Here is a 16,387-nt window from a genome sequence, read left to right as displayed (position 1 = left end):
TTTGTGAACACTTTATTTACGTGTGAAAGACGTTCTATATTTTTATTTTAGTAAAATGTTACAATTGGAAAACAATTGAACGAATGGTCCACTTTAGCCTTAACCTTCAAATATCATGATTGCATTAACAAAATTATTTTTAAATATTGTCCCTCATTGTCGACTTAAATTCTGTTAGGTAATTTTCCACCTGTGACAGGGCTTTGAAGTTGAAACTTAAATCTCAATTAATTGGGTTTTATTTAATAATCCGTTAAAATATGCACAAATGTGATTGGTTTGAAAGAATATGCATTTTTTATTATGCAACTACACCATTTGCATGCAACGTCATTTGATTGTTACATTTGACTTGAACACAGAGCAAATATTGACGTAATGCCTTCGTGACTGCAGGAATTCATATGCTTTGGGTCTTTCGGTAAAGTCACTAGATAGGTTGAAAGACAAAGTGAGCATTACTATTGGTAACAACTTGATCGGACATGCAGTGTTTGTTGACGTTTAAAAGTCATTTGCTTTTCATCACGAAGGAACCCCACCAAGAAAATATCGACCAATCTTTGGAAAAAAAAAATTCCGAAAGACGCTCCTTGGCATGCTTCATCAATTCCTTGAGCATTTGTGCCTTCAGGAGGAAAGTAAAGTATCCATAGAAATCCCACATACCAAGGACCGCCACTCATCCACATAACCTCTTGTATTCTCACACAAGCAACACAAGCCCTGAAGTTAGGTCAGTATCTTGTGCACATGATCTCCATGCAATCCACTAACCCCGTCTCAAGATGGATTTTCAGGCAAACATCACCACGCCCAGAAAACGCATGCATTAAACCAATTCTGCATGTGGAAATTCCACATTTGTGTGGTAGAGGCCATTTATATAGAACAAACTTTGATTTCCCACCAATTGGTAATAACTTTATCAACTGAAATATAAGGAATTTAATTGTTAGTGTTTTTATTTACTAAGTTTGCAAGTTCCCGGCTCAGATTGTTATGCATGTCGGCAGAGGGCCTGGGAGATTGCTATCATCACGGATTACACAGATGTCAAAACTCGTGTTAACCACACAAAGAACTTCCTTCGAGTAAGTATTCACTCCATATCAGGAAAAAAACTCCCTTTGTTTTGCAAAAAAAAATGTTCAAAGGCACAACTCTGCCAAATAGATGTTGCGCACTCAGAACTCAGGCGAGCCACCCGCAGCGTACCAGCTACTTTATTTTGCATAAACAGCAAAGAACAGCAGAACTTCACTTCTGAAAGACATCAGAGAATGGATGAACTAAGAGAAGTCACTTACATGGAGCATCTCTGTTTATACATGATGCTATGCAGACGATTAAGCAAAATAGGAATAAGTGAAAAGTGGAATGTAAGAAGATTCATTCAGACAATGACAGTTTCAGAATAATCACAAGACAATGTAAGGCACTTAGTAAGAAGACTGCTTTACACCATCCAAAGCACACCCATATACTGTACGTTTGTCAGTGAATTAAAATACTCTGTAAAGAGAATAGTGTTAATTAATTTGTAATGTATAAATATTACCCTATAAATGACAACTAAGTGTTTCAAGACGTGATTGTCGAATGGTAAGTGCAGGATGTAATCTATGTACTGTTCAAAAGAGTGTTCAAACATTCTAACTTTTACTTAAGGAAAACAAAATATGTATATAAACGGGTTATACAATTTTTTTTATTCTTACTGCCAGCTTAATTAGCTGTCGTGTACATTGTGCAAAGGTTAAAAACAGAACTGTTCACCAATTGTCATTCCTTTCCCCAAGTTTGTGAGCACGTGCATCATTCCGTGAGTGAGAGGGTTCAATACAATAACAGTAGCGCCTCCGCATTTAGAAAACTACAAAAAATCGGCGCGTTTTCCGCCCCCCCCCCCTCCCACACTTAATTTCATTACATCGTGACGCGTGGAATTTAATCTTATTTTCGGCCACGGCTCCCTTCCCCACCGTGGATACACAAACGCTACGTACATTCACCTGGGTGGGAGGAGAGCGAGAGGAGGGTTTGGGGCAGAAGCATACGAAAAAAGTGTGTGCTTTTAAAAACAAGGAGGCACACCTTGGGGTCATATTGGGGAAGAGGGTGGCATCGGCGGCGGGGGGGGTCTAAGGACCCACTCGCCCAAGACGTTTTTTCCCCCCCATACCCTGCCACAGGGGGGCACCCCCTCACTTTCCATAGAATTTCTTGTTGAGCAGGAAGATGAGCAGATTGACGTTGACCTTTGCCTTGTCGAAGATCTTCATGACGGCCACCCCCTCGTACTGTAACTGCAACAGGTCCTGGCGGAAGGAAGATGGACAATGATGTTATTGGCAGGTCCATACATGAAGGGACCGTGCGTGTCTGGCAGTGCCACACCACCGTACACTGGGAAAGCACTCGGCTCCATTGGCAGTTCTAAGCCTGTGGTGGAAATTACAAAGTCTTCACACAGAGGGACCACACACACACCTTCCAGTGATTTGACTCTCACTTGTTGAGGTTCCGCAATCCGTGGGATCAAAGGTTCATTCATTTGTGGTCAGGATGCTAACGGCACAACCTTGCGATTAGGATGCATGCTGCACTGCCAATTGGACAGTGTGGCTATGCAAACTGAAAAGTAAACCAATATGCCTCTCCCTGATCCATGAGGAATAGAGCAGCAGTCTTGGGGGACCCCCAATTCAGTCATGGGAATTCCACATTCCTATTGTGGTGAACAGTCTCCATAGATTGACCAGTTGACGAGGCCAAGTCAATTCAAACATCTATACGTTGACATACATGACAGGCTATCATATTAAAAGATCGTCATTAATTTTTTTTTACCAAATATCAAATTGATCAAATGGGCTTTTAGAAATGAACTTCAGTTATCCTCTGGGGGTTGAGTGGAATTGTGTGAGCTAGGTACACACTCACCTGGAAATGCAGCTGTACTTTCTCCATCTCCACTCCCATGAACTTTGCTCTCACATCGAAATCGCCCACCTCGTCCGAGGGGCTGATGTCAAAGAGCACATTCTTGAACCTGCAACATCAGTCCAGCATTAGTACGTGGGTCCTCAATGACGTATATACAAAACCTTACAAATCCCACACATTTTTAATGTATTTAAACAACCTTGAACACGAAAATAACAAGAAAAAATTATTACGTACACCCTTTTGTCAATCCACTCCTGAATTTTAGGCCTCATTACATGGGAGGGGTTGTTTGACCCTACTTCACCATGCTGATCATAGCAGGTAGAGGGTGGGTAGATTCTTCTGCACTGCGCTGTCCCACTGTGGTTGCCCATCCGAGTACTACCCAGGCTCAACTTAGCTTTCTGAGACCTGACGAGACCGGATGAATTCTGAGTCGCTTGGGCCAATGCATCGGTAAACGCACGGAATTCGGTCACGGCACTCTCGCCAAGTTGCCCCGTGCGTAGTGGAAAGCGAAACACACGTACTGGCTGGGCTGCAGCCCTTCGATCTCCAGCAGCACTCCTTTCTCGTGCAGCCGCGCTGCCGTGTAGCGCAGGTTCGTCTGCTTCACCTTCTTGCCTGAACTACCCTTGGCGCTGCTGCCTTGATGCACCGATCGCCGCGAGTTCCTTAAAAAAAAAAAACGGACGTGCGCGCGACTATTAGCCGTAGCCTTACAAAACACAAATACGGCTGTTCAGTAGGAAAAACATAATGTTCACAGAACGCATTGTTAAATTATGGGGGGGAGCAGTTTTAAATTGCTTTTAAAACAGATTTACAACCCTTACTGCAGGATAAAGGCCTAATGCTGTGTCAGTCATGGATGTTGTTTAACCATACTTCACCACGCTGGTCAGAGCGAGTTGGTGAAGGAGGAGCCAAGGGCCGGCTCAGATATCACTCGTCACTGCCGTTAGCCATGGCCAGGAATCGAACTCAAGTACCAAGTTAAAAGCTATTAAATACACAAAGTAGACATCCCGACATTATTTTGTGTTGTCAATTAAAAGCAATTGTTAGCAAACACATTCAACAAGCTCACAGCACATGGTCAGATTACGAAGTACATTTTTAAAGGCAGCACCTTTCACAAATATCTTCAGAGCAAGTGAAGTTACATTCATAACAGGAATGGGAGAGATTTGGGACCTATATTTATTTTTGACCAACGACTGAATCTACGGATCAATTTAATTGTTAAGTACGAACTGAACTGTTTTTAATCCTTTTCTGATCCGATGATGTACACGTACGGAATGGAATCGATTCCAAATGGAATAAAACTGATTCTGAATGGAATCTGAAGTAAAGGGCCATGCGGGAGGGCGTGTGGCACAGTTTGGCGTCAGCTATCTTAGAGTGCGGTCGTGTCGTTACAGTTCTCTGCGGCGTGTACAGTACAATGTCTCTAAAAACATCAAGTGCTACGCCTCTCGAAATGAATTTAACGCGAACCGCTTGCACGCTACGAGATTCGGTGGTGAACGGGACCCCACCCTGTAACTTGCAGATGCCTCGGAACGGTAAAGGGTTAACGTGGACATTGCCAGGACAGGGGCTCAATCGGCTCTCCCTGCGCTGGAATCCAATATGGATTCAGCGCTCTTGAATCAGTCTCGCTGGCAACTTACAGAATGCTAATTCGTGTATTTGGGTCAAGGGAGCATTCACACTGAACCACTGTGAGCTTTACTCACAGTTCCCAATGTTTTCACAAGGAGAGATAAACCAAACCACCAGCAGAGGGGACAACACAGTCCGAGCTACAGGGTCCTGCAATGTCGTGAGATTACGCACTTGCCACTGCGGGCCAGGTTGTCGAGGCAGGTCTTGATGTACTTGTTGTAGTAGTCGATTTGCTCCTCGTAGAAGGTCGTCTTGGAGTTGAGGGCATTCAGAGTCTGCTGCAGCTTCACCAGCTCCGCCTTACGCCTCTGCCGGTAGCGACGCTGATTGCGGATGTCCTGCACGTAAAAGAAAAATAATTCTGGTAAACAAATTACGCCACGGGGCAGCGCATTCGTCTTTCAAGCCGCAACTCGCTTCTTACGGTTGCCCTGCTTAAACTGTGAAGCGTCAATATATATTGTGCACAAGACACCAACCTGAAAGACTACACACGGTGTCAAGGAGAAGGCAGGAGAGTGCTATCTATCGCCTTGTATGCAATGTTTTTGTTGCTACAGACACCTGTCAGGACACTCCTGAGAAATAACCTTCAAACGCAGGTAAGGCTTTTATGGGTAACCCTCGATTATTCATGGACAGATAGCCCAGTTGCAGATTAACAGAGCTGGTGGAAAAAGAAAAAAAAAACTTTACGTGCACTGCTGACTTAATTATTAGCCGCTCCTCACTCAGAGGGTCAGCTCACGTGGCCTCAATCAACATGTCAAACATGTTGGCAAGCAATCAATTACTTGGAGAAATACGAACAGACAATACCTTCCACACGTCTTGACCCCCCCCCCACTCCATGTCGGTAAACAATTCATTTGCATACTCTAATTTACATACATTTTGCATGACGTGTGTTTTAGTTTTTCTCCGGGTAACCCTCCTTAGGCCACCATTACCCTAGATAAGCAACAGCTGACTTATATTACTAAGATCCATAATTTCAAGTTTCAAGTTTAATTTATTAGGTATAGCCCTGTGAGCCATTCGGCTCTCGAATCGGGTGCAACCGCAACAGACAAAAAACATGAACGTAATGAAACACCGCCGATGAGGGATCGGTATGGCGTGAAGCTTGAGAGACCTTGGCGATGTCATTGATGAGCTGCTGGTAGTTGGCAGCCGACGAGACGAGGGAAGCCGACTCGAGGATCTTCAGGTTCTTGGCGATGGTGCGCTTCTTCTTATCCAGTGGCTGGTCGGCCTCGGCCAGCACCTGGCCGCCTTTCATCTTCTCGGGCGTCTTCGCCGCCATGATGGTCCGCCTCTGGATCATCATCGCATGCTCCACCTCCTGCACTCATCGCCGCACGTGTGTGTTCGCATGCAAGTCAGCCTCGTTTGTCTCATCGGCTCTGAGTGGAGCGCTTTTATATGCAAGGCCTTATATGATGACAGCCCCATCCCAGACAACCTCCGCTCAATGGGAGGTCATCACCAGTTTTCTGCAGCCCCGAACGCTGTCTGGAATACCCTCGCCCTGGCCGCCTGCACTTCTGACTGCTTCCCTCCCCCTGTTCATGTCCAGGATATCTTATCTTAACATAATATATATCACGCCTTAACTAAGGCGATTTGCTAAGAATTAATAACGGTTCACATGAATGTAATGGGCATGAGGTGAATTAAATAAATTAGAGGAAGCTATGGGGAACAATCTGCGATGTGTGAATTCGGTGAAAGCGAAATTGATGACGGTAAATGATGATGAATGGATTGACTGAATGAAAGCCATATAATGAGAATATGAAGAGGGAACAGTAATGGTGGTGGTTATGAGGGGGGATTAAGAAGGTTGTGGGGCGAGCTAGAGAAAATAAGTAAGTTTTAAGTCACTATATATTTTTATATATTTATATAAAAAATGTAGTTGTCTATACCCCGAGCAGACATTATAGAATGGCAACTCACAATTACATGATAATCTGAGGTCGTGTGGTCTGTGGACCACATCATCTCATCAACCACTTTTCACCAAATTCTCTTTTCTTTGAACAGACAGTACTCCACCACTCTATGCCACTGCTGTAGTTTTGGCCAAAGTTGCCCATATTTGATGCGTCGCCAGAGGCAAAAGTCTACAATGAGCAGGCACTCCCCCACTCCTCCTACCCCACACCCCCACCCTCTCTCTCCTCCCTGGCTCCACCCCCCCTCTCTGACTTAAATATAGCCTCTTGTTACAAGCAGCCTCCTCTTGCCCACTTCGGCAATGGTTTATTGCGGTGGTTGTTCCACCTGATGACGGGCACTTGTGTTGCGCCCGAAACGTCGTGATTTAATTTAATTTATTTTCTTTTTATACCTACGTGACTTTACCGAAAGAACCCAAGAGTATAGAATGGTCTCCCTCTCGTGTTACATCGCTCGTGTCCTGTGTCTTGTGCTGCATCACCCCTAATCCTCCCACCTGCTCAGATGTGGCTGGAGTTTTCAGGATCTCGGCGAGAGTGTCTCCAGGCTGCACACGGATGACGTCCACAATGAGCCTTTTGGTCCTGCAGCCACACACACACACAAAGATCCCTCGTTAAGTCTTATACGGCATCGGGACCTGTGCCGTTAATAACTACCCATTGCTAACACACAGCACGTGTGGTATAGCCAGCACCTCCCCCTGCTACCGGTCTCCCCCCCAGTGCTAAAGTTTACACGCAACACCACAAATATAACCAAGGCCGAGTCAATCTAGGAGACGGTAAAGGACAGGTTTACATCCACATGCCATTGATTTTGTACGACACCGAAAATCAAACCCAGGTTTGCCGAGTGCAAGAACCACTCCTCACACGTGCATACAACGACTCGCAGGCCAGTAGTCACAAGTGCGTTCTTATCCAGTAGTAGTATTTGGACCATCTTTTTTGACAAACAACTATTCTTGAGTTACTGTCACCTTACCATAATAAAGGCTCAGTCCTTTGTTATGTAGACTAGCCGTAGTCTCAAGCCGCACCTTACCATAATAATAAAAGTGGGCCAGTCCTGGCCCATCCCCCTCCCCTCAACCAGTATATATACGGGGTAGTATCCCTTGGAATCTCTCATTTACTTGATTACAGCAAGCGTGCTGTGACGGTTCCACCTGAAGACGGAAGCTTGTGTTGCCTCCGAAACGTCGTGATTTTTATTTTATTTTACTTTAATTAATTTTTATTTTTTACCTACGTGACTTTACCGAAAAAACCTAAGAATAGGGAGAGGAGAGTTGTGCAGGGAAGCTGCCCCCAGGCTTACTTGAGCAGCAGGCTCTTCATGTTGCTGTCATCTCCTTCTGGCACCTCAAACTTGCTGGTCAGAGTGAGAGACATCTCTGTCTTGGCCAGCTGCGCCTCCTTGTTGGGGTCAGAAGCGTCTCCCCCACCCTCGCCTGCATGGCAAGAGGTGGCACAAACAGTAGCAGCTCGCACCGTGCCGGGCTCAATGGGTGACAAAACCCTGCCGCGGTGACGTCTGCACGCCACCGAGTTCGATTTCTCAGGTGATGGCATCGGTAGTTTGCGATATCTGTGCGGCGCCAAGGCCCAACTTCCACCAACCCGCACTGACCAGCGTGGTGAAGTATGGTCAACCAATCCCCATGACTGACACAGTGTGGGAGGACTGTCACGCAGGAGATTGAAAAAGGAACGTAAATCAGTGGGGTTTTTATTGTTAGCATGAAACACTGCAATTATGTGTGGCAATATTAGGTAAGGTTCGAGTATTGTCAAGGTTAAAGGTCAATATTTTAATTGGGATCCGATTCTTTTTTAATCTATATTTTTCCTGCCTCATTTATGCCCTCTATTTAAATTGGGTTTTATTTTCCCTTCTCCCTTTTTCGTTAACCTAAAATAATGTATTCATTTCCATTGCACGATTTATAAAGTGTATTGTTGTAAGCGTAACAGTTGATTTTAACCCCTTATAAAAAGCCCTGTCCGCATGATACGAAATACGAATCGTGAGGGCGTGTCACTACACGGACTGCACGATGCCGGTCGTGCGATCACGGGCAGCTGCCCCCCGTTGGCTTCTCACAGCGCGCTCACCGATGAGCGCCTGCAGGTTGGGAACCTCCCCCAGGTCCAGCAGCAGCTCATGCAGGGGGTCGTTGTGATCCGGAGCGATCGCGTCCTCGTGTTCCAGCAGTAACTGCGTGAGTACACAAAACACGGGGGGGGGGCACGTCAGAGCTTCAGCTGGCTCTGTGCAACTCTGTGCATAAAAGTACGTAAAGCCCTCTGATCAATCCACTGCCGGATGAGGACCACCTCGCACTATGCAGGTTCATTTTGTTTACTACTCTGGCCAGTGAGGATTGGTGAAGTTGCGGATGGAAATGCAAGCGCGTAAAAATATGCTGCTCTGCCCTCTGCTGCCCACTTCGTAGCCCTGCAAGCCTATGAACGCCTGTCTATGCATGGTTGTCACCCATCCATTCGCTGTCGAGGTTCACCTCTGCTCAGCTTCTGAAATCTGATGAGATATGGCCCATGACCAACCTGCACGGCTTGGGGAGAGAGCCCCATCCGGCACTGGAATGACAAAAGGGCTGCCGATGTGTGGCAACTGCACAAAACGCACGGGATGCAGCTTTAACGACGGTGCTGATCGCGACTGTATGGAGTGAGTGTCATCACCTCCTGTCCGGCAGCACACGTGGGAACAGAGGGGCAAAACTTTTTTTTTTTCCTCCAACTAATTTTAGGGTGATTATTTAAGTAATGAAGTGGACCGCCCAGCTCCACTATATTATTTTTTGCGTTCGGCGAAACGGCACCTTGGATGGTGGATCTACGCACCCGAAACGTGCCACGGAATAATTCTAAACAATATTGACTTGAAGACTCCTCGTCGTCATAAGAGAGGCGAGAATGGCCAGGAGGCTGGCCGTCGGCAGGGGGGGGGGGGCAGCCTCACCGAGTGCGTGTTGATGAGCTCGCCCACGGTGGTGTAGATCACGGGCTTGGACACGGTCACCAGGTCCGAGTACTCGTCAATGCTGAACTTGTCCTCGGGCTCGGGAACCTCGCACGCCGCCTGGAAAAACTTCCTGTAGCAGGAGCAGAGAGATGGGTTTCTCGTGTGTGCGCCACCTCCTGTGTACCTCTTCTACACTCATGCTGCATTTACAATAAATATATACTGTATATATATAGTTATATCCCTCGTATAGCCTTAGCAGACTTTTGAGGCAAGTGCTGTTAGCGAACACCTATGAAGGCCGGCACGGCACGGAAGTGTGGATGGTCAGCACAAAGCCCGACCGGCTGTCTTCCCAGTGGCGATGTTTACACATTGCACCAGATACTCATTTGAGGCTGAGTCGACCTAAGGGAGGGCCAGGACCGGTTCAGATAATCGTCACTGGTGATGGCCGTGAGCGGGAATCGAACCCGGGCCGCCAGGTACGTAGCGCAGCGCGCTAACCGCTACACTACCGCTCCCCACTACACACACATGTATACACAACATTTAGGTTAAAAACTCTTGTTCATGTTGTTTTAATTCCTAAGTAATTTAATATGCTGTATATTATTACAGAATATTAGATTGTTATACCGTACTATCAACCTCTTGTAGGAGCACAGCTCTTCACTCGTGAGTATTCAGAACATTTCAGAATCAGAATATTTATTTACACTGTAGGAATCCAATGAGCTTTGACGCTCTTTTATCGCAGATGTCCAGCTTAAATTTCGATTTAAAGCTTTCGTGACTGCAGGGATTCATCTTCTTGGTTCTTTCGGTAAAGTCACGTAGAATGGAAATAATAAAATAGACCTGTTCTTCACCTGAGGACGGCTGCTTGCGTTGTGGCCGAAACGTCGTGAGAATTATTTTATTATGTTATATTTTTATTATTTTATTATTTCCATTCTACGTGACTTTACCGAAAGAACCAAGAAGAAGATGTCCAGCTGTTATTAAAAGCCGCCAATCTGCCCGCACCCACCCCAAGCCACCCACCTGAACTTTTGGCTGGCCTCGGACAAGTAGGCATTCATGGAGGCCAGGTGCGCGCTGTCGCCCTCGAAAATCTTGTTGGAGGCAGCGAACTGCAGCACCTTGGCCACGGAGCCCAGGTTGCGGCGCTGATCACTGTGCAACTGTCCGCCCGCCGACATGTCGATGATGTCGAAGCCGTCGGGGGCGACAATGGCCGGGTTCATGTAGCGGTAGTAGAGCAGGTTGCCGACGATCTGCGGAAGGCACCCAACGAGCAGCGCGGGGTCAATCGCCGCACCACAGAGGTCACAGAGCCAAGCGTACGCGCGCAGCAGATTTGCCGAAAAAGAAAAATGCCTGGGATTTATTCAGCGTGTGCGGGACGTGGATACGACAGCTACTAAAAGATGTTCCGATGATGTGGAAATATCGCAGTGGACTCGATTAGACTTGACTGGAAGGTCATCACATGGCTATAAATCAAGAACAACTTTGCAAATTCATAATTAAGGGATTCGTGTACGCATGCTTTTAACTATACAAGTAAAAAAAAGTTGATACATTTCGTATGTAAATATCTTCCCCAAATATCTGCAAGAGACAGCGTGTTTGGAGTATGAAGATGAAACACATAAATGTAACAAAATGCAAAAAATATTAATAATCATTATACTAAATATCTTCCAATACATTTTGAAAAACTAAGCACACCGTTCATATCTAACCAATTTTGTTTACAGTACAGTATAGCAGTTCAGAACAGCAGTGACAGATTATTAGGGTTTAGCATGTTTAGAGTCAAAGCTGCTATAAAGGAAAGCACTTCAACTACTGCACTAGAGATTTGTACAGCAGGAGGATTCAGAAAGGGGCAGCAGAGCAGCAGGGAGGAAAGGCATCGCCCCCCCCCCTTAGGCCTTTGAGGCATGAAGCGTTCACACACAGTTGAGAAGTTTCGGTGATGAAAAACACAACCAAGGTGCGTCTTCGGTGATGCTCTTCTGAATCGGCTGAATGGCGTAGAATAACACACGAAGCGAAATGTTTTCAATCAACGAGGTTCATAGCCTCACTCAATCACCAAGCCAAGCACGGCGGTGCACTTGTGCAATCCGGTGCTTTGGAACCAAGAGATAGAGTACCATAGAGACTTGTAAAGATCCCAAACCCACGAGGCGGTGAAGTTGCAAGAAGGTGGCAGGACAGTTGTGGTGGGTTTGTGAACCCATCTGCATGGAACTTTGACCATCCATTTGTATGCAATGGTTTTCTCCAGATACTTCGGGTTTAGTCTCCAGGCAAAATGATTTGTAATGGAATGGGTCAAAGATGCCAATAACAAGACCATCCTGAAAAATATTCCTGAGACCCAATGAGATTTTCCATGGACACATTAATTAAATCAATAATTACATTCACGCTTTAATGTTTGAGGAACAATTCTCACACGTTTGAGCTGTCGTTCAAAATGTACTATCAACTTGCATTGCAGGATATTGGGTTGTCATGTCTGGATACTGTTAATTCAATTGGCAAGGGATATAATGCACATCTGTGATCCAGCCGGGGTTGTGGATGACACCAAAATGGCAAGTCATGACTTGCAGAGAAAATAAGTACTTGCAGGAAGCACTCCAGCAAAAGCAGATTTATGGCAGGATATGTTATCCTCTCGTATGTTTGAGTTTTCTCCCAGTTCTCAAGTTTTCTTCCAAATGCAAAAATATTGGACATGCATCGACATGGGCCTTTTGAAACTTGGTGGACAGGTCTTGCTCATGGCCATGATGAGAGTAGCTTGCCAGCAGGATCGGGTACATTTGCATACAGCAAATGCTGTATTAAACTACTGTAACTTGATAAAGGAAACACTTCCAGGAGGTGAAGAAGCCGGCTACGAAGAATAGAAGGGCCAAAGCTTGTGGTCAAGCAGGCGAAGAGGAAGCATAAGACGATAGAATAGGCTTCTTGAGGCTTCGCAGGGAGCGAAGGAAGAGGAGGAAGAGGAGATTGCCGAGCACTCGGTGGGGGTGGGGGGTCGACCCTTTCTACCTTGAGGAGTTCATCGTCTGTGGCATCGGGGAACTTCTCACGCAGAGAGTTCTTCAGCACCTTGGCAATGTACCGCATGCCATAGCTACGTGCACAGACACATGCTGGTCAACGCCACGGGATAAGACTGCGGTGTCGGGAAGTGTGGTGAGGCCTGCGTGCTATGGTTTGGTTTATAGATCTGCTTCGCTGGATAATATATCTCATCTCCATAATTAGGCGCATACCAGATGACATTACATATTGATACAGAAATACTTGGGTGTTAAGTAATTTTTAAATGTTCATAAAAACTATCAAAACTATTTAATAATGGAATTACAGTTAAGCGTTTGCTTTGCCAATGTTATTCACAGTACGGGTAACATAATAAGATGCATCCCTCAATTGACATCCTGTTCACTTGGAGCTTTGATATAAAGGATAATACAACCCTTGTGCAAATATTCATCATCTCATAAAACACATGACGATTCTAACCATTAAGTAATGTACACGTAAATGCACTCATGCACTAAATTCTCAGATTAAATTAATGCCTCTGGATGCTTTGTGATCCAGGATTAGTTTCATATTAATGGCCCGCATTTCATTATGGCAATGAACACAATTTAAGGTGTGTAGATTCAATGCGACTCTGCACGTCACCACGAAAGGCAATAGTTGTCACAATTACCACATGGAAAGACATGCATCCCACGAGATGAAGGATTATAATGTTACGCACAAATTATTTGTCCCATATTATGAGTAAGGGAGAAGACAAAAACATTTTGGATATGGAACGCATTGTGGTAGTAATTGCCAAAATTGCCACTTGCTATCGCAGTCGCCCATCTACCCACACAAAACGAAGTGTTTTAACCATCGAGACTTTACCATTTCAGCAAGTCTATCAACGATAAAATTTAGTATCGCTCGGCAATTTAACACCGGCTCGCTTCTTCGTCGCACGCCCTTTCTGCCCGACTCTTCATGCGCGCACACAGCGTGACCAGGCACACGTACGGGATGTTGTCGAGGGAGTTGAAAATGGAAAGGAGGAATTTGTCGGTGGCCATGCGGAGGTTGCGGATCGACGTCTCCATCCTCTTCTTGACATCGTCGTGCGCCAGCGCTTGCTCGGGAGCCACGTCGTATGGCAGGTTGCTGAGAAACGACAACGCGGCGCGATTACAGCCGTGCACGTCACGTTCCTCGAGGTCAGGGGTCGGCAAACCTGCGTCTCCGGAGTCGCATGTGGCTCCTTAAAAGGGCTGCTTCGTGACGTTACTTATGAAGGACCACCGTCTCGTAATAACATGCATCGCGGCTCTTAAAATATATTTATATTTTTTACCAAAAAAAGGCTCTTCTTGTTAATTTGGTTGGCAAACCCTGCTCTAAAGCTATACACATGTTATTTTTGGTTCTTTCGGTAAAGTCACGTAGAAGGGAAATCATAAAATAATATAAATATAAACAATAAAAATTCTCGCGACGTTTCGACTGCAACACAAGCAATCATCATCAGGTGTGAAATCCACAGCACTTTTTTCACATTTTTTTGCTGTGGATTTCACACCTGATGATGATTGCTTGTGTTGCGGTCGAAACGTTGTGAGAATTGTTATTGTTTTACATTTCTATTATTGTATTATTTCCCTTCTACGTGACTTTACCGAAAGAACCAATAATATGAATCCCTGCAGTCACGAACGCTTTAAATCAAAATTTATACACATGTTGTTTGATTGCATGCACGTGCTTGATGTCTAATGTTGGGACGAATAACTCCTCAAGTATTTGAATCAAAGGAGCTCATGAGGAGGTCATCAATGAAGCTCATTGTGATGTAGGATCAAGGGGAGGTGGCAGGCTGGGCGGCTCAGAGACCAGTGCTGAGCTGACACGACTGTGACTCTAGGTTTTAATCTAGCACCCACAGACTGTGATTAAACCTGGTTCAAGCGTAGCGAGTCGAAGGTTGATGCACAAAAAAACCATCAAGTTATTAGAAAAGCTGTTTTAAGCAAGTGGTGGTTCAGTTTTATTTAAAAAGAAATCACTCTTCATAAGGATACATCATTGGAACAAAAAATGTGAACACACCAGTGATGCATGTAATGAAAGTAATTTTTACATCCTGATGTGTATCTAATACTAGCCTTTGTAAGCCGTCCTCCGAGATGTTGGCAACTACATTATTTGAGTATACAATGAACTACAAGGGATGAAGAGTTTGGAACTTAGCCAATCACAAAACATGTTTCATGTTAAAGCTGAAAGGCAGGCAGCAACTTGGCCTTAAGGAACATGCTGGAATGTGTCTGCATTGCCTTCCCCGCATTAGGCATTGTAGCAGAAAATCAATACAACTCGCATTATGGCAGCAAATCTCAAATACTGGTCCACAAACTGCAACTGACCAGCCTTTTGCATCTAGCAATTTGATGTATACATGTTATATTGTAAAACCAATTCAAGATGGGTATTGCCAATCGGTGTAAAAATTATTCACAAAATCTGAGTTTCTCCATGCTCAAAAAAACATTGTGTAGTGCTAATTTCTGCTGGCAACAGCTAGTCAGTGGTAAACATTCCAATTTTAACAGTCAAGTCATGTGATTGCCTTCCGTTTCCATATGAGAATGCAGTTAAGTCGCCAGAGTGGCTCTACCTGACTGGAGATTTCAACGTCTTTTCTCTCATTGAAAGAAAACAAACTCATGCTGGACCGCTCGGAGAACACGAGACCGGCACACCTCTCCAAGGGCAAGAAGTTTGCTTTTTGGGGTTGCGTAACACATGTCACGTACCTGGCCTCTCCCGTTTGACTCTCCATCTGGTTGACCCAGGCCTTGTAGACCTCCACAGGGTTCGTGTTGATGTTCAGGGCCTTGTCCTCGATGACCTCCTTCACCAGAGGTCCCAGCAGCTGCCGTAGGGCATTCTGCCCTCGCGTGCCACGGTTGAAGCTCACCACCATCTTGATGACGGTCGGGTTTCCCGTCACAATGTCCTGCATCTGGTCCACCTTGGACCTGCGGGGGGAGATGCGTAATGCCTCATTTTAGACGCTGGGCTCTAAAATTTGGTTTTGAAAAATATGTACGGTGCAAGAATATAATGATTCACTCAGATTAAACAGCACCACTGTTTTTAATGTTCTGTTATGCATGTGGTTTTACACAGCATTTCCCAACGTCACACGCCAAACAAGCACAGCAGGCGAATAATAAACAATACTTACTCTGAAACACTCCTAAGAAATCATGAAAAAGATCATAAAAAGTATAACATAAGTGAGATATACAATTCAAACAGTGCGAAAGAACTTCAACATACATACAAATGTGGACTATGCAAAGGGGACTTTCGTGACTGCAGGAATTCATATTCTTGGTTCTTTCGGTAAAGTCACGTAGATAACCCACGACGTTTCGATCGCAACACAAGCGGTCTGCATCAGGCGATCGAAACGCCGTGGGTTATTTACGTGACTTTACCGAAAGAACCAAGAATATGCAAAGGGGGTTTTGTAGATTGTGGGAAAGGCAGAGGATTTCACCAGAATTAATGAGCAATTCTGCCCAGTTGACCTTTACGACTTCAAGTTAATGTGGTTTTTGCTCATCATGTGCTTAAACGCAGTTTGCACGCCAAGGACCAGATGCCACAGCATTACCTCTCACTTGCACTATGTAGGCGGTTTCCGACTAAAATGAGACCGAACAGTATGTTT

At 45.2% G+C, this 16,387-nt stretch overlaps 1 protein-coding gene across 3 annotated transcripts in view; it reads right to left on the bottom strand.

The window, feature by feature from the left end:
* Nucleotides 1-1,210: 1,210 nt before the first annotated feature.
* Nucleotides 1,211-16,387, bottom strand: part of IQGAP1 (IQ motif containing GTPase activating protein 1) — a 73,082-nt gene continuing 57,905 nt past the window's right edge. For all 3 annotated transcript variants that reach the window (XM_078600141.1, XM_078600142.1, XM_078600143.1), the window contains 13 exons: nt 15,462-15,686; nt 13,672-13,812; nt 12,664-12,748; nt 10,633-10,865; nt 9,583-9,715; nt 8,712-8,814; nt 7,915-8,047; nt 7,088-7,175; nt 5,762-5,971; nt 4,798-4,964; nt 3,483-3,626; nt 2,947-3,055; nt 1,211-2,321 (listed from right to left, as the gene is read on the bottom strand). In XM_078600141.1, coding sequence (XP_078456267.1) covers nt 2,208-2,321; nt 2,947-3,055; nt 3,483-3,626; nt 4,798-4,964; nt 5,762-5,971; nt 7,088-7,175; nt 7,915-8,047; nt 8,712-8,814; nt 9,583-9,715; nt 10,633-10,865; nt 12,664-12,748; nt 13,672-13,812; nt 15,462-15,686 — 1,885 coding nt within the window. In that variant the 3' untranslated portion in view covers nt 1,211-2,207. The remainder of the gene's footprint in view (nt 2,322-2,946; nt 3,056-3,482; nt 3,627-4,797; nt 4,965-5,761; nt 5,972-7,087; nt 7,176-7,914; nt 8,048-8,711; nt 8,815-9,582; nt 9,716-10,632; nt 10,866-12,663; nt 12,749-13,671; nt 13,813-15,461; nt 15,687-16,387) is intronic.

This window comes from Lampetra planeri, chromosome 13 (genome assembly GCF_965212315.1).
Source record: "Lampetra planeri chromosome 13, kcLamPlan1.2.h2, whole genome shotgun sequence".
NCBI lineage: Eukaryota > Metazoa > Chordata > Hyperoartia > Petromyzontiformes > Petromyzontidae > Lampetra > Lampetra planeri.
The sequence above is the reverse complement of the archived record's forward strand: the minus strand, read 5'-3'. Positions and strand labels throughout refer to the sequence as shown.